Here is a 17,228-nt window from a genome sequence, read left to right on the forward strand (position 1 = left end):
CAGGGATCTCATCGACCAATTAAAAAAAATGCATAGTTGCGACAAGTAGTCCTGAAACATAATCGATGCAAGTATGTGAATACAAACGTTCTTGCTACACAAACAAGTTTAGTTGCACTTCCTGTTCCAGGGATCTCATCAACCAATAAAAACAAAGCATAGCTGTAACAAGTAGTGCCGAAACACTCAACGAAAGTATGTCAGCAAAGATGTTCCTCGTTCTGCAAAGACGATTTCATATTGCATTCTGGTTAAAGCATCCAAACAGCAAATCAAGAACAAGTTTAATTGCACTTCCTGTTCCAGGAATCTTATTGACCAATAAAAACAAAGCATAGCTGCAACAAGTAGTGTCAAAACACTCGATGCAATTATGCAAATGCAACCGCTCCTCACTACGCAAACTTGATTTAATATTGTGTTCTGGTTAAAACATCCAAAAAACAAATCAAAATAAGCTTAGCTGCACTTCCTGTTGCAGGGATCTCATCAACCAATAAAAACAAAGTATAGCTGCAACAAGTAGTACCATAACACTCAATGCAAGTATGTGAATGCAAACGTTCTTGCTACGCAAACTCGATTTCATATTTTATTCTGGTTACAACTTCTAAACAAAAAATTAAGAACAAGTTTCGTTGCACTTCCTGTTGCAGGGATCTCATCAACCAATAAAAACAAAGCATAGCTGTAACAAGTAGTGCCGAAACACTCAAAGAAAGTATGTCAGCAAAGATGTTCCTTGTTGCGCAAAGACGATTTCATATTTGTTCTGGTTAAAACGTCCAAACAACAAATCAAGAACAAGTTTAGTTGCACTTCCTGTTGCAGGGATCTCATCAACCAATAAAAATAATCCGTGACGGCAACAAATAGTGCCAAAACACAATCTACGCAAGACTGTGAAGGCAAAACATAACTGCAACAAGTAAAACACAACGCAAGTATGCAAATGCAAACTTGCCTTGCTACGAAAATTATTTAATATTGTTTTCGGATTAAAACATCGAAACAACAAATCAAGAATAAGCTTAGCAGCACTTCCTGTTGCATGGATCTCATCGACCAATAAAAACAAAGCACAGTTGCAACAAGTAGTCGAAGCAATCAATGCAAGTATGTGAATGCAAATGTTCCTCGCTGTGCAAACTTGATTTCATATTGTGTTCTGACACTTTCTGGAAGACGAAACAAAAAAAAAAAGACTTTGCGTAGCTCAACACGTGCATTTCATGCATTGCCACAAGAGGCACTACAGCTAGCATTTTTTTTTTTTACTACAGTAGGTTTTTGATTACAGATCAACTACTATCAGGACTCTGCAACTGTTTGCAGAGAATTTGTTATGTTTAGCTAACTGAATCATAACATGTTGATAACTCTATCGCCCCCTTGAGTACTGGGGTTATGCACACGTTCAGTTTGTTGGCCAGGCATTCGTGTCCGCATTTAAATGCTTGCGTTGAGTATGTTTCTGGCTGTGCTTCCTAGTCCTGGCACTGTTCCTAAATCAAAGCGTAACATTGGCGTATCAAAAAGAAAAAGTTAAAAAGCCTTCATCTGTTTGATGCATTAATTTATGCCACAGTTAGACTTTTCATGGAGCTAATCTGAATTATTATGTTCTCTCACCAAGGACTGAAATCATATGCAGCTGTCCCAAGGCTTTTGGGTGATGATCGCGTAATGCTCAATCACGTTCCAGTATACGATCAGCTAAATGATAATTTTGACATCCCCTGTTGTCTTCTTTTTCCCTCTCTTGTTTCTTCTCTGAAGCATAGTAAATAAATGAAGGCCTATGGTGTATAACTCCCCACTGTGAAATCAATAAAGCAAGGCTTGGTTTCGCAGACATAGATTAAACACAGTCCTAGACTAAATCTGTGCCGTTACCGGTGGTTCTCCATCACAAATCTCCACTGGAGATATTTGTGGGGGAGGGCTGCCTAGAGTCAATTACTATTCGTAATGTGTCTTCAGGAGAAAGGAATGAAGGTGAATTGTAAATTATAAGCAGTAAGAGAGCTTAGCCACAGTGGACAACGTTTAATTTGACGTGAATGAAAATGAGGCCTCGGAAGTAACGGGAGTAAAGGCGTTCAATGGGCCTCATGTGTGAAAACACAAGCAGAATGAATTCATACAGCATCTTTATTCATAAAATACTCTTGTGTACATTGTTGCAGTGACTCGAAATTCTTCTTTTTTTTTAACAAATAATATGCACAGAAACATTTTTTGCTGAATTTATTTGACCAAAAGAAAAAAAAGTATATATTAACTATATACTTATTAACTATATTAATTATATATATATTATATATTGAAATTATATTATAGGTTAAAATAATAGATTGAATTAACTTTTTTTTTTTTTTTTTTACAAAATTAATAATAGTTGAGAAATTAATTACAGAAAATAATTGTAGCAATTTTGTGGTATCATTTTTTTTTTTTTTTTTTTTTTTTTTGTCGAAAATTTGTACAATTCTGAATTTATTTGGCCAAACAGAAAAAAAAAAATTAATTAATTAATTAAGTTAGATATTAATATAGCTGAAATGCTGTTATTAGTTGCAATAATACTTGTATTTTAGTAATTAATTATAATTAAGTAATTAATTTTGGTAAATAGTTATAGTACTTTTGTGGTTTTATAATTTTTATAGTTTTTTAGGAATTAATTATAGTTAAGTAATTAATTATAGTAAATAGTTTTAGTCATTTTGTATTTATTTATTTATTTATTTATTTATTTATGAATGGTTAGCACAGACATTTTTTTTGTAGTTGAAAATTTCTACAAAAGAAGAAGAAAAGGTAATAATTTAGATATTAACTAGATATTAATAAATTAGACATTAATAGTAGTTGAAATGCTATTACAGGTTATAATAATAGTTTAAATGAACTTTTTTTTAATTAAATAAATTATAGTTAAGTCATAAATTTTTGAAAATAGCTGTAGTATTTATTTATTTATTTATTTATTTATTTATTTACGGATGGTAAGCACAGAAACTTTTTTCTTGTAGTCAAAAATGTCTTAACTTTCTTAAAAGAAGAAGAATCATTTAGATGTTAACTAGATATTAATAAATTAGGTATTAATATTACTCAAACTGCTATTATAGGTTATATAGTTTGAATTAATTTTTTAATAATTAATTAATTAATTAATTTTTGAAAATAGTTGTAGTAGTTTTGTGTTTTTATTTATTTATTTATTTATTTAGCAGTCGAACATTTATACATTTCTACATTTATTTGAAAACATTTGATGTTAACTACATATTAATAAAGTAGATACTTAGTAGATAGATAACTTTTTAATGAAATTAATTATAGTTAAGTAATTAATTATTTAAAATAAGTAATAATGATTTAATTATTTTAAATAAAAAGTATTTTTATTTTTTGTCATTTAATTAATTAATTAATTTATTTATTTATTTATTTATTTATTGTATTTTTAACGAATGGTATGTACAGAAAAAACTATTTACATTTTATTATTGTATTGTTTGTTTGTTGTTTTTAATTTTTTTTTTTTTTTTTTTTTTTTTTATTGGTAGTTGAAAATTTATCCAATTTCGGAATTTATTTAACATAAAATAAAACAAAATTAATTCATTAATAATTTTATAATTATTATTTTTTTTATTACAAATATTTAGCTTCAGGTAACATTTATTTATTTATTTCAAATATTTAGCTTCAGGTAACATTTATTGATTGTTTGATTTATTTATTTATTTATTTAACTATAATATTCCAAAATGAATGAATGAAGTAATGAAGTAATGAATAACAAAAACCTTGTTTTTGTTCAGTTTCTTTTTGTGGTGCCAAAGAGTTGGTTAGGTTATATTTAGGCTATTTAATAAGCATCTGCAAACACTGCCACTATGTTTTAAAGAACTTTGTGGTATGAAATGTCATTGCCATTACGGCTAGATTTACGAGACGGGTGGTCTTGAAAACATCTCATCTGAAACGTCAATTTCGCTGATAAATTAAAACCACCCAAGCCTCGCTTCACCCTTGTTATGACACATCCAATCGTCCTTTTAGTCCATCTAAAGACAATGAAACGCCAGTCAGGCGTGCAAAAGCGGGTCTCGGGATCTGCAGTCATGACTATGCCGCACACGTTAGCTTCTTCTGTCGGAGATAGCGAGACACTATCTGAGGCTATCTCAGTGATTCATGGACTATTGATTCCCTAGTCAGTCCAATTGCAGGGCCTTCGATTGGAAAACCTGTTCCCCCGAGGCCTATCCATGCAGATGCCATATTGCTGTGTAGCGAAGCAGAATTGATATTAATTTGAGCGATCTGTTCAACTAGTCAAACTCACTTTATCCTCCGCTATAAGACAGTCAACACATCACGCAAACAAACGTGACACAAAGGCACTAAGCGCTTTATGATCTTCTTTTTTCTCCCCTACAGAAAGGAGAGACGGTGAAGAGGATACGAGAGGAGGTAAGCTACATGCTACACATAAATGTTGTCCTTCTCAGCACGTAGAAGCGACAGTATTCCTTTGAAGCTAGCACGCCGCTACACCATGTGGATTTTTACACATAAATGTGGTTTAACGCTGGAAAAAAGACACTGGAGCGTCCCACATGCGTCCTGAAAACAGTCGATGTCCGCACATTAAATGAAAGACTGCAGAAGACATGAATATTTAAATGAAGCCTTTCATCTCAAGGGCGCGTGACGCACACACGCGGCGAACTCTAATTCATTAGTTTGATATGAATGCGTTGGTATTTTCAAGGTAGTTGCTAATAACAATAGCTTCCGGATAGAGATTGAAGTGGGTTACCAAGGAGAAAAAACCCAGGGGTGGGTGAGCGTGTCCCTCTGAGAATAAAAAAAGCGTTGTTTGACACTGATGATCAGTGGAAATCGTCCTCGTCTCTTGTTCACTAGCTCGCCTCAACCTCTACCTATAATGGCTTTTGCTTCCTAATGACATAAAATGTCAAAAAGATTGTGTTTTCTCAACCTAATTAACGGTTTTGGGGGGGTGGCAACTGTGAACGTGAGTCTGCGCACGAGGCATTCTCTATTGCATTAGTTGGGACACCACAGGGGTCAATCCTGGGCCCGATAAATGTCATAAACAGAAGAAATTGCCACTGGATGTTTTTCTTTATGCTGTTCTGTGCTATTTTTAGCAGGAGGAGCTCATGTACTCACAGTGTCACACCAAATCCATATGACTGTCTTGTGTGGAAAGCAAAATAGATATTTTGAAGGATGTTCATTCTGCTCTTTTCCACATGACAACACTGTAAAAAATAAAAAAACACAATTTGTTGAGTCAGCTTAAAATAATTTGTTACCCTGCTGCCTTAAAATGTTAAGTTCAGTCAACTAAAATAAGTTTAGTCAACTTGAAATGTTAAGTTGCACTAAGTAACAACTTAGATATTTGTGTTTAAACTTAAAATATTAGGGCAGCCAGGTTACAAATTATTTTAAGTTGACTCAACAAATTGTTTTTTACAGTGAAGTTACCAGAGACTGTGAAGCTCACAAATAAGCAGGGAAAAGTGCACTATAATCCAAATCATTTGAAGAAATAGGTTTGGAATGACAAAATGATGAGTTACGAAAAAGATGGAAACTGTAATTGTTTGGGGGTAAAGTACTTTAAAAATATGTCATTTAAAGAAATGGGTTAGGGTTAAAGTAACCCACTTCTAGAATAAAAAATTCCTGATCATTTACTCATCCCTATGTCATCCCAGATGTTCATGCCTTTCTTTCTTCAGTCGAAAAGAAATGAAGGTTTTTGAGGAAAACATTCCATGATTTTTCAAAATTGTTTGAAAACAATCTGATTTTTTTCATGATTTGAACTTCCAAAATGCAGTTTAAATGCGACCTCAAACGATCCCAAATGCGGTTATAAATGATCCCAGTCGAGGAAGAAGGGTCTTATCTTGTGAAACCATAGGTTATTTTCATTAAAAAAATACAATTGAAATACTTTTTAATCTCAAACTCTCGTCTTGTCTTTCTCTCCCTGAACTCTGAATATTCTGACTCAAGACAGTTAGGGTATGTCGAAAAACTGATTGTATTTTCTCCCTCAACTTCAAAAATCATTTCAAAATCATCCTACATCGCTGCAGAAGTTCCAACCTAGTCTTTGAAAAGTGAACATGCAAAGAAGATCAAACGCCCTTAACAAAAAAGGTAAAACAGCGATATAGGACGATTTTGAAGTTGAGGGAGAACATGAGAAGAGTTTTTCGACACACCCTAACTGTCAATGCAAGACAAGACGAGCATTTGGCATTAAAAAGTATATAAATTGTATTATTTTTATGAAAAAAAAAAAAAACAATCGTTTTACTAGATAAGACCCTTCTTCCTAGGCTGGGATCGTTTATAACTGGATTTGGGATCGTCTGAAGCCACATTTAAACTGCATTTTGAAAGTTCAAACTCGGGGCACCAAATCAGTCCATTATATAGAGAAAAATGCAGAAAACACAATTTCTTTATGACTGAAGATAGAAAGACATGAACATCTTGGATGACAAGGGGGTGAGTACATTATATGTAAATCTTTGTTTTGGAAGTGGACTTCTCCTTTAAAGCGCTCGACATGATCCCAGCTGAGGAATAAGGGTCTTATGTAGCGAAACGATCATTATTTATATTATTTTCTAAAAAAAAATATGCAAATTTATATACTTTTTATCCACAAATGCTCATCTGCAATGTAGACTTCACACCTTAAGTAATCACGTCGGAAAGGTCACGGGCTGTTAGTTGTACTTTGGTTCAAAAAGGTAGGGTAGGGCGAAAAACTTATTTTCGCATTTTCTTCTCCAACTTTAAAATCATCCGACATTGTTGTTTTAGCTTTTTTTTGTAAAAGGTGTTTGACTTTTTTTGAAGGTTTGCTTTGTAAACACTGGGTTGGTACTTCTGCCTACATCACGGTTGTATGTATGTATTCATGTATTTAGTACATCAGGTTTAAATGAATAAAAATGTAAAATGTTTTATGGACAATAAGCTGAAATAATTATTATTTTTTAAAATATTATGTTTCAGTTTACATTTATTTATTTATTTCCTAACATTATAAGTAATAAATAACAAATATATATATATATGTTTTTTTTTGTAAGTAATTATAGTTAAGTAAATGATTACAGTAAATAGTTCTAATAATTTTGTTTTTGTCATTTTTGTTAGTTTTTAGTAATATCTATGTAATTTTTTAATTTGTAATTTTTTTTAGTACATCAAGTTAAACTAAATAAAAATGAGAAATGTTTTCTTGACAATGAGCTGAAACAAAATACTTTTTAAAAATATGTAGTTTTATTTATTTATTTATTATCAGTGATAAATAACAATATAAATAAATAGCAAAATAAATAAAAAGTTAATGATAATAAAATTACAAAAAAGTAGTTAGTAAAGTTAGATATAACATAGCTGAAATTATATTGTAGGTTGTGAAATAGTTTAATTTTCAACAAAAAAAAAATTAATAGTTCCAGTAATTATAGTTATAGTTTTTATTAATATAAAAAAACAAGGTTTTTAATATAAAATATTATATTATTATTATTATAAAACATATTTTGTTTCAGCTCATTGTCAAAACATTTCTCATTTTTATTTATTTATGAATTAATATTTTTTAAATTCAGTTCTGAATAATAAAAAAACATTAAAACAAAATATTTTCATCAGTAATTTAGTTATAAATGCATTTTCAACATTTCACTGGCCAAACAATCAACACACAAGCACGCAACTACACGACATATTTTAACGAACTATACTTCCGTTCTTCCACAGCCTTGTTTTTGTTCAGTTTTATTAGGTTATTTAATAAGCATCAGCAGACACTGCTACATGCATCCTAATTTGATGCTTTAAAGAACTTTGTGCCATGAAAATTAATTGCCATTACTGCTAGATTTACGAGACGGGTGGTCTCGAAAACATCTCTGCCAGATAAGACCCTTATTCCTTGGCTGGGTTCATGTAGAGCCCTTTGAAGCTGCATTGAAACGGCAATTTGGACCTTCAACTCGCTGATCCCCACTGAAGTCTGCTATATGGAGGAAAATCCTAGAATGTTTTCCTCAAAAACTTAATTTCTTTCCGACTGAACACAGAAAGACATGCATTTTATAAATAATAATAAAAACATATGAATTGTATAAAATATGCAAGTTATACTGTACAGTAGCTTCCATCCACCATTGACTAAACTCGCACGCATTGGTGCGTGATTGATAGAGAGATCAGTTTAAATGAAGCTGACAGTCTGAGCCCTGCAGGAGAATGAATCACGCAGCTCCGTCCAGATCTCTGCTGGAGACATCCACACATTTGGACAGGACACACACGATCCGCACACCTAACATAAGGCCTATGCGGGCGGAACTAGTTTCCCTGAGGAGTTCAGGTAAATTTGTGTTCCGCAGGCGTACGTTGTGATTTTAATCCCATCCGAATCGAACACGCCCGCGTTTCTCTCGCACAAACCCTGGTTAAAAAAACACAGAACAAATTGACTACTATTTTCTCGAGCGTCCTCTGAGAAATCTAATCCTGTCTGGATAGGTATGTCTTGTGGTGTATTATTTTTTCATAACGTTGAATACCGTAACTAAACGGAATTTTTTGTTGCGGTGCCTTGTGCATCTTCATTATGGATTAAGGTGTTTTTGCCAACTTGCAGTTAAAAAAACAGTTGGTGGTTCAAGTACTGCTGGCATCCTACCTGATGTAGAAAATAAAATACATTTTTATTAATTTATGTGCTTAAAGATGTGCACAAATCTCATGAATATTTTATTCCTGAGTTTAAAATACAATAAAAACAATGCCACGACTTTACCTATGCATTTGAGAAAAACCACCTGTACTACTAGAATAAATGCATGATGTTTGGTTTATTTACTCTGCTTTTTCTCGTTCTCATTATCAACCTCCCATTTATTTACTGTTCCATCCGTACAGAGCAGTGCACGTATCAATATCTCAGAAGGCTCGTGCCCGGAGAGAATCATCACCATCACTGGCGCTACAGAGTGTGTGTTTAGAGCCTTCACTATGATCACAATCAAACTGGAGGAGGTAAGTACAAGAAAACAACCGCTCTTGTATATACAGTTGATGTCAAAAGTGTAATAAAAAGGATCTGCAAAATGTTAATTATTTTACCAAAATGAGGGAGCATATAAAATGCATGTTATTGTTTATTTAGTACTGACCTGAATAATATATTTCACAGATTCTTTGTACTTATAGCATTTTTGTGCAACTATTACAGAAGATTCAAACGCTCACTGATGCTTCAGAAGGCATTATGAGCCGGGGTGTGAAAACTTTTGGAATTTAAAGATCAGGGTAAATTTTACTTATTTGGTCTTCTGGGAAACATGTAAGTATCTTCTGTAGCTTCTGAAGGGCAGTACTAAATGAAAAAAAAAAACATGATATTTAGGCAAAATAAGAAAAAAGTACTTTTTCATTCTGATCAAAAGTTTTCACCCCCTGGTTCTTAATGCATTGTTTTTCCTTCTGGAGCATCAGTGAGTGTTTGAACCTTCTGTAATAGTTGCATATGAGTCCCTCAGTTGTCCTCAGTGTGAAAAGACGGATCTCCAAATCATACAGACATTGTTGGAAAGGGTTCAAATACATAAAAATGCTGAAAAACCAAAGAATTTGTGGGACCTGAAGGATTTTTCTGAAGGACAGCGGGCAGTTTAACTGTTCAGGACAAACAAGGGACCCATGAACAGTTGTGTAAGGTAACAACACAGTATTAAGAATCAAGTGTGTGCAAATTTTGGAACTGGGTCATTTTATAATATAAAAATTCAACTATGATTTTCTCTTGTGGACTGTATGTAAACATCTTTTATGTAAAATCTTATTTAGGTTAGTACTAAATAAAAAGTAACATGCATTTTGTATGATCCCTCTTATTTTGGTAAAATGATTAACATTTTGCAGATTCTGCAAGGTGTATGTAAACTTCTGACTGTACAAGCATGCAGAGCAATAAGCATAAAATCTAACATAAACATGCATGTTCTTGCGCCAGTGTTAGAGAAATAGTCCCGTTAAAAATAGTCAAACTGACCTTATCTTGTTTTTTTTTTTTTTTTGATTAAAAAAAAGTGCTGACGCCAATGAAAAATTACTTAATGCTATGTTAAGTCTATTCAAATGTGTCACGTCATCAGCAGTCTGTGCTAATAACGACGTCTGTCGAAAAATGAATGAATTCTGGTCAATTTGCATTGCTAAAGCTGCCAGGATGAACGCTTCTTAAAGATACTGTGCAGTTCACCCAAAAATGACAATTTCCTTAAAATGTACTCATTCTCAGGCCAGCCAAGATGTAGATAAATTTGTTTCTTTGTCAGACTTGGAGAAATGTAACATTATATCATTTACTCACCAACGGATCCTCTGCAGTGAATGGGTGCCGTCAGAATGAGAGTCCAAACAGAGAATGGACTTTTTTTTACGTGAGGGAGTGATATTATGGATTACGAACTGGTATTTTGGCCTGAAGTAATGATTTAAAATTAAAACATCTTCAATTATAGATTTGTTTTTTTACAAACACCCAGCTTTTCACTTCACAAGATGTGAATTGATGGACTGGAGTGGTGTGGATTATTATGTTTTTATCAGTGGTTTGGACTCTCATTCTGACAGCACCCATTCACTGTAGAGGATCCACTGGTGAACTGATGTAATGCTACATTTCTACAAATCTGTTTGTATGAACCAACAAACTCATCTACATCTTGGATGGCTTGAGAGTGAAAACAATGGTTGGTAAATGATTTTTTCAGCAATTCTTTCAATTTAAGCAATTTTGACGAAGCGAAAAATGACATTTACTTATTTAAAAAGTTCCTAGTCTTATTGTACTTTTGTGACTCTGGACCACAAAATTGGGTTTATAGAACTTTTAAAAGCTGAATAAATAAGTTTTCCATTGATGTATGGTTTGTTAGAATAGGACAACATTTGTCTGAGATACAACTATTTGAAAATTTGGAATCGGGGGGTGCAAAAAATCTAAATATTGAGAAAATCACCTTTAAATTTGTCCAAATGAAGTTCTTAGAAATGCATATTACCAATCAAAAATTACGTTTTGATACATTTATGGTAGGAAATGTACAAAATATCTTTTGGAACATGATCTTTACTTATATCCTAATGATGTTTTTGGCATAAAAGAAAAATATTGATCATTTTGACCCATACAATGTATGTTTGGCTATTGCTACAAATATACCCATGCTACTTAAGACTGGTTTTGTGGTCCAGGGTCACATATAGAGAAAAAAAATACAGACGAATAATTACTTAATGCTATTTAAACCTTTTTGTATTTATCGCATCATCAGCTCTTCCAAATAACTGACTTCTGCTGAAACTGAATGGTTTCCGGACAATTTGCGGCGATAAAGCTGTCAGGACGAATGCATGAACGCCCTTTAACTCTGCGTGTTTAGAATTTCAGACATGGTTTGTAAGAACAGCTGGATGAAAGAGTCGTGGGTAGTTTTCATATATCGTCCGCCGGTCTCATAGCAGCGGTGTGCCTATGTGTTGTAGGATAACCTCAGAAATATCATTTGAGCCCCTACGCATTACATTCCCTTGGTGATGCCAGTGAACGACTGCTGAAAGAGACATACAGCTCTTTGGGAAAAAATGTGCTAGACTTCCAAGATCATGATGGGACTTTTGAAGCTGATGTGTGCTATGTATTTCAAATACTTTCTTACCTGACAGCAACATTAACCAATGGCACGAGTCTGTATTTCCGAGAAATAGCATTCTAGCTACGTACTAAAAGTACACCAGAAAGTACCAGTCGTTTATAGAAACATACATACGCACGCGTCCCACATCCGTATTTTTATTAATGGCATCAGTAGAGTTATATAACTGCCAGTCAATGAGGTGTGTCTGTCTGCCTGTAGCATGTCAGCTCTGCCCCCACCAAGTAATAATGAATCTTCTCACTCCTGCTAAATCCATTATGTATTTGATATCCTTTCATAGCAGGCAGGGTGCCATTCATTAAACATCTGTTAGGAATCTCCCTGTCCTTCGCACAAGCGCATTTCAGTACCCATAACGGAAGAGTCACCATAGAAACCCCTGAGGTGGCGGCGGGGTTCGTTTATGCTGAGCATATGATGAGCATTGCTGGTTGAATTTTACAAGGAGCTCTATTGAGGTCTGGCCCGGCTTTGATCCAGAATGTTTTCGCCTGCTCTTTCAGTCAGCTGAGAACATAGAGGACATCTAAAAGCGATGTTTCAGAGATTCACATGATATATGACAGAATAGACAAAGAATTTCAGAGCTTAGGGAGAAAGACTAGAGTAGAAAAGAGTCATTTTTTATTTTTTTAAGATAAAAATCCACAAGACATGTCATGAGACACTAAGATACTAGATCCCATTCAGTGATAATTGTACATTCTGGCAGACAAAATAGAATTTAATATTAATTTTGCATTATAATTATATAAATATAATTATATTTGTGATTTTATGTATTTTTTGTAATTTTATTATGTATGTAAATGAATTATGTCTGTGAAAAATTTACGTTATTTTAAAAAATCCACATCATTGTATACATATTTTGGACTATGGGGGGCACCATTATTACGATGGCGTCAAATGGTTGCACTCTGTGAGCTACTGGCGCTACCTGTTGATATTTTTACCGCAACACAATTTGGAAAATAAAATACTAATAAGATGACCACAGCTACTAAAAGAGCATACAGGTAGTGATGGATATAAGCGCTCGATTAAACCAAATGTCGTACCATCTATTTTTTTTCCTCACAAGGAGTCTAAATGTCCCTGGATATCAAGAGAAATCGGCACTGAGAAACTACTTTGGTGGCTGTGGTGTCATGACAAGCACTGGCATGTTTACATTCTACCAGGATGGCATCTAGCGTTTCTTGTCTCTGCTGTTTTTAAGCTGTTTCAGTAGCTGTGCTCTACTAAAAGCCTCAAGGGCATCAGGGCTCAAGTGGAAAGTACAAAGGTCTTTAGGAAGTTTTATTTGTCCACAGGCTTCTTTGTATCGCTAGGAAAAGCAATGAAGACTTACATCGCTTCTCTTGTTGCACTTCGACTGAAAATTACAATCAAAAGCCTTGCAATGTAGCATTGTATCAGTATATTATTTTCAGAGTTGTTATTAAGAGCTGCGTTGCAGTTACAATAGCAACATTTGATGTTGTCGAAATAATAGCACCCTCCATAGTCTAAAATATATATATATAAACAATGTGGGTTTTTAAAAGAGAACCCTGGGTATTATGACATGTATGGCTTAATGTAACATAATTGATGTTTTGTACTGAAATATATAGTAGACAACCCATGAAAGATTTACGCTGTTTTAAAAATCCACATTTTAATACATATTTTAAACTATGGGGGGCACTATTATGACATGAAAAGGTTGCGCTTGGTAAGCTAATGCTGCTACCTGTTGCAATTTTTACCACAACACAACTAAAAATAAAATACTAATACGATGACCACAGCTACTGAAAGAGCCTACAGGTGGCGATGGATATAAACGTAGGCTTAAACCAAATGCCGTACCATCGTTTTCTTCCCCACAAGGCATTTAAACGCCCCCGTATATCAAGTGAAATCCACGCTGATAAACTCCTTCAGTGGCTGCGGTGTCATGACAAGCGTCGGCATCTAGCATTTCTTGTCTCTGCCGTTCGTAAGTTCTTTCAGTAGCTGATGTCTACTAAAAGCCTCAAAGGCATCACGGCTAAAGTGGAGAGAACAAAGATGTGGGTCTTTAGGAAAGCCCATTTATTCCCATTCTTTTCTCCTCTTCTTATCATTAGGAAAAGCAGCAAAGACTTACATCACTTTTCTTGTTGCACTTTGACTGAAAATTACAACCAAAAGCCGAGCAATGTGGCATTGTATCAGTATTTTATTTTCAAAATTGTTATTATGAGTTGTGCTGCGGTAAAAATAGCAACACTTGTCAAAATAACGGCACCCTCATAGTCTAAAATATATATTAAACAATGTGGATTTTTTAAATTATTTAAATTTTTCATGGGTTTTCTACTACATATTTCAAACTGCAATCAATTTCAGAAATTGCAACACTATTTCACCACCAATACATATTTTATGAGGTGGCTAATTTCAGTGATAGGCATGTTTAGGGGCGGGGTTAGGTGTAGGTCAGTCATACAAATTCATATGTATTGTGCAACTCGTAAATATGTACGTTTTCGCTAAAATCATATGAATTTATATGAATGAGGACATAGGAATTTGTACGAATTAGCCACCTCATAAAATATGTTTGAATTGTCTGGAAATTGCTAGTAAAATAATTATAAATGGTTCTTTATCAAAGATTATATTGTTATTGTTAGTATGTGGTACTAGAACAGCAGAAGGCACTTGAATGGGGCCAAACATTTCTTGCTTTGCATTAGAAATTGTTTTTGACTTCGCCCGCATGCTGTCACCCCTGAGTTATTGTTGCATATGCTTTAGATCGCAGCTCTAAAACAGCTCCTTAGTTGCATCAGATCAAGAGCGCTTGCAAATTGTCATAAATTCTGAGCCAGGACCCCCTTACTCAACAGCTAATATGCAAATAAGACAGAGTCAATCTGCTGAGAGTAATATCTAAATTGATATTTTATTATCCAGGAAGGTTGTTAAATGAGACGAGAGGGATGAGGGGTAAAGACTTGTGCGAGGTCCTACATCAAGAATGAATCAGGGGAGTAGACATCCGTTAGTCACCGTTATTAAGACCGAGGCATATTAATATCACTCCTAATTCCGCCGAAAAAAGACTACAAAGGGCCACAAAGGGAACAGAAAGGAATAGAGAATACAAATTTCAGTCAGACATTTGGATATTACTTTCCACAGCATCGGCAAGAAAAGATGCACGGTTTTCTTTTTTTCCACCTCCCCTTCAGTCTCTGGAGGATGCGGGGCGAGACGTTGAAAGAGCACAACAACAGCGTCTCCAAACCCCTCGCGCTGATGGAAACACTAAACAGAGAAGAAAAAGACTCACTAGCTCTACTTTCCGAGACGCCACTCGAGGCGTCTTCATTCGGCTCACGTAGGTGAGGTCTGGGTTGATGGGCAGAGAGACAGCACACGCTATTTACATTTCAAACCCGGCAAGATTCCTGCTCCCACCTAATTGATTGCAGCATTGGTGGGCCACGATTCAGGCTGATATTTATTACCTGGTTTAATTAAAGAGAAAGCCTTTGAATCTGCACTGAGTGAATAATGGACGCTGAAGCTGATTTCTTGTAGTGGCAGGAATATGACAGTGGAACGCTAGTTGTCCACCTGTACTTAAAGGGATAGTTTACCTCTAAGGATTATTTCACTCCAGAATTAAAATTGCCTGATAATTTACCCACCCCTATCCAAGATGTTCATGTCTTTCTGTCCGTCTTCAGTCCCAAGGAAATTAATGTTTTTGAGGAAATCATTCCAGGATTTTTCTCCATAAAGTGGACTTCAATGGGAGCCAATGGGTTGAAGTTCCAAATTGCAATGCAATGTTTCAATGCAGCTTCAAAGGGCTCTACATGATCCCAGGCAAGGAATAAGTGTATTATCTAGTGAAACGTTCGGTCATTTTCTAAAAAAAAAAATAAAAATGTATATACTTTTTAACCACAAATGCTCATCATGCACTAGCTTGACTTCACATATTATGTAATCACGCTGAAAAAGTCAGTTAGTTCTTACTCCTGTTCAAAAAGGTAGTTTAGGGCAGTGGTTCCCAACCACGTTCCTGGAGGCCCCCCAACACTGCATGTTTTCCATGTATCAGATCGTCAGCTCATTAGTAGAGACTCCAAGGAACGTGGCTGGGAACCACTGGTTAAGGGCGAAACACTCTCATTTCCTCCTCCAACCTCAAAATCGTCCAACATCATAATGTGGGAAGTCAAACTAGTGCAAGACAAGCACTTTTTTTTTAAGAAAATGACCAATCGTATTGGTAAATAAGACATTATTCCTCAGCTGGGATTCTGTAGAGCCCTTTGAAGCTGCACTGAAACTGCAATTTGGACCTTCAATTTATTTATCCTTATTGAATTCCACTATATAGAGAACAATCCTGGAATGTTTTCCTTAAAAACCTTAGTTTATTTTCAACTGAAGAAAGAAAGACATGAACATCTTGGATGACGGCGGTGAGTAAATTATTTGGAATTTTTTTGGTTCTGTAAGTGAACAAATTCTTTAAGATTAATTCTGGATGATGTGTCATCATGCAAAACACAAAGGGAGAATCTCCAAAAGCTTAATTCAGCATAAAGAGATTCTTACAACTGGTTTTATTCAAACACTGAGGAAATTTCTGAAAGGCCAAGATGCGCTTTTTTATTAGCCTTCTGTTTTCGCACCTTGCGAATGCATGTCACATCTTGATAGAGACAAGTGCAGATGACAGGTGGGTAAATATCGTTTAATTTGGTCATAAAAATCAATGGGTGTCTTCGGCGGCGGTGCAACTGTGTTCAGTCAGCTGTAACCTTTTGTTAGCGGGGCACATCGATCTGCAAACTCTAAATAGGGAAATTGATTAAAGTGGCTTTGGTAAAGAACATTTCATCAGATTGCAATCAAAAGCCACGAAGGGTCACTGGTGCACAATGGCATTTTCAAACCTTGGAACAAAGAGCGTACGTTAACGATCTTTGTGAATTATGAGGGCATCCTTCAAAAGAGGAATCACCAGAATAACACCTTAAATCTTGTTGAACAATGCCGTCCCTTGTTTACATCCAAGTCTAAATCAGGTAACTAATATCCGGTGCACGTTTACAGGAGAATATGGGATATTGCCACCACCCATTTTGGTTTGGAAAGGCCAGAGCTGCACCTTGTTTTGATCCCTTCTAGAAAATCCAGGACAAGCTGGTGGAAGTCTTGGTAGGGCCAGTTCCCTCAGGGAGTAACCTTGGGTTCAGTCGCTTGGTCAAGGTTACAGTGGGGAGGGTCAATCCTAAAACTTTCTAGTTAACAGACCAGATCTTTAAGCATGCTTCCAAACCACTCTGAATCAAAGTTCTTACTCTTTTGAAAGTTTCCATAAAAGTCCCAGCACAACTTTCA

At 34.9% G+C, this 17,228-nt stretch overlaps 1 protein-coding gene across 5 annotated transcripts in view; it reads left to right on the top strand.

The window, feature by feature from the left end:
* Positions 1-17,228, top strand: part of pcbp4 (poly(rC) binding protein 4) — a 117,585-nt gene that overhangs the window by 76,295 nt on the left and 24,062 nt on the right. For all 5 annotated transcript variants that reach the window (XM_051094837.1, XM_051094838.1, XM_051094841.1 and 2 more), the window contains exons 4-5: positions 4,459-4,491; positions 9,025-9,141. In XM_051094837.1, coding sequence (XP_050950794.1) covers positions 4,459-4,491; positions 9,025-9,141 — 150 coding nt within the window. The remainder of the gene's footprint in view (positions 1-4,458; positions 4,492-9,024; positions 9,142-17,228) is intronic.

Source organism: Labeo rohita, chromosome 22 (assembly GCF_022985175.1).
Source record: "Labeo rohita strain BAU-BD-2019 chromosome 22, IGBB_LRoh.1.0, whole genome shotgun sequence".
Lineage (NCBI taxonomy): Eukaryota > Metazoa > Chordata > Actinopteri > Cypriniformes > Cyprinidae > Labeo > Labeo rohita.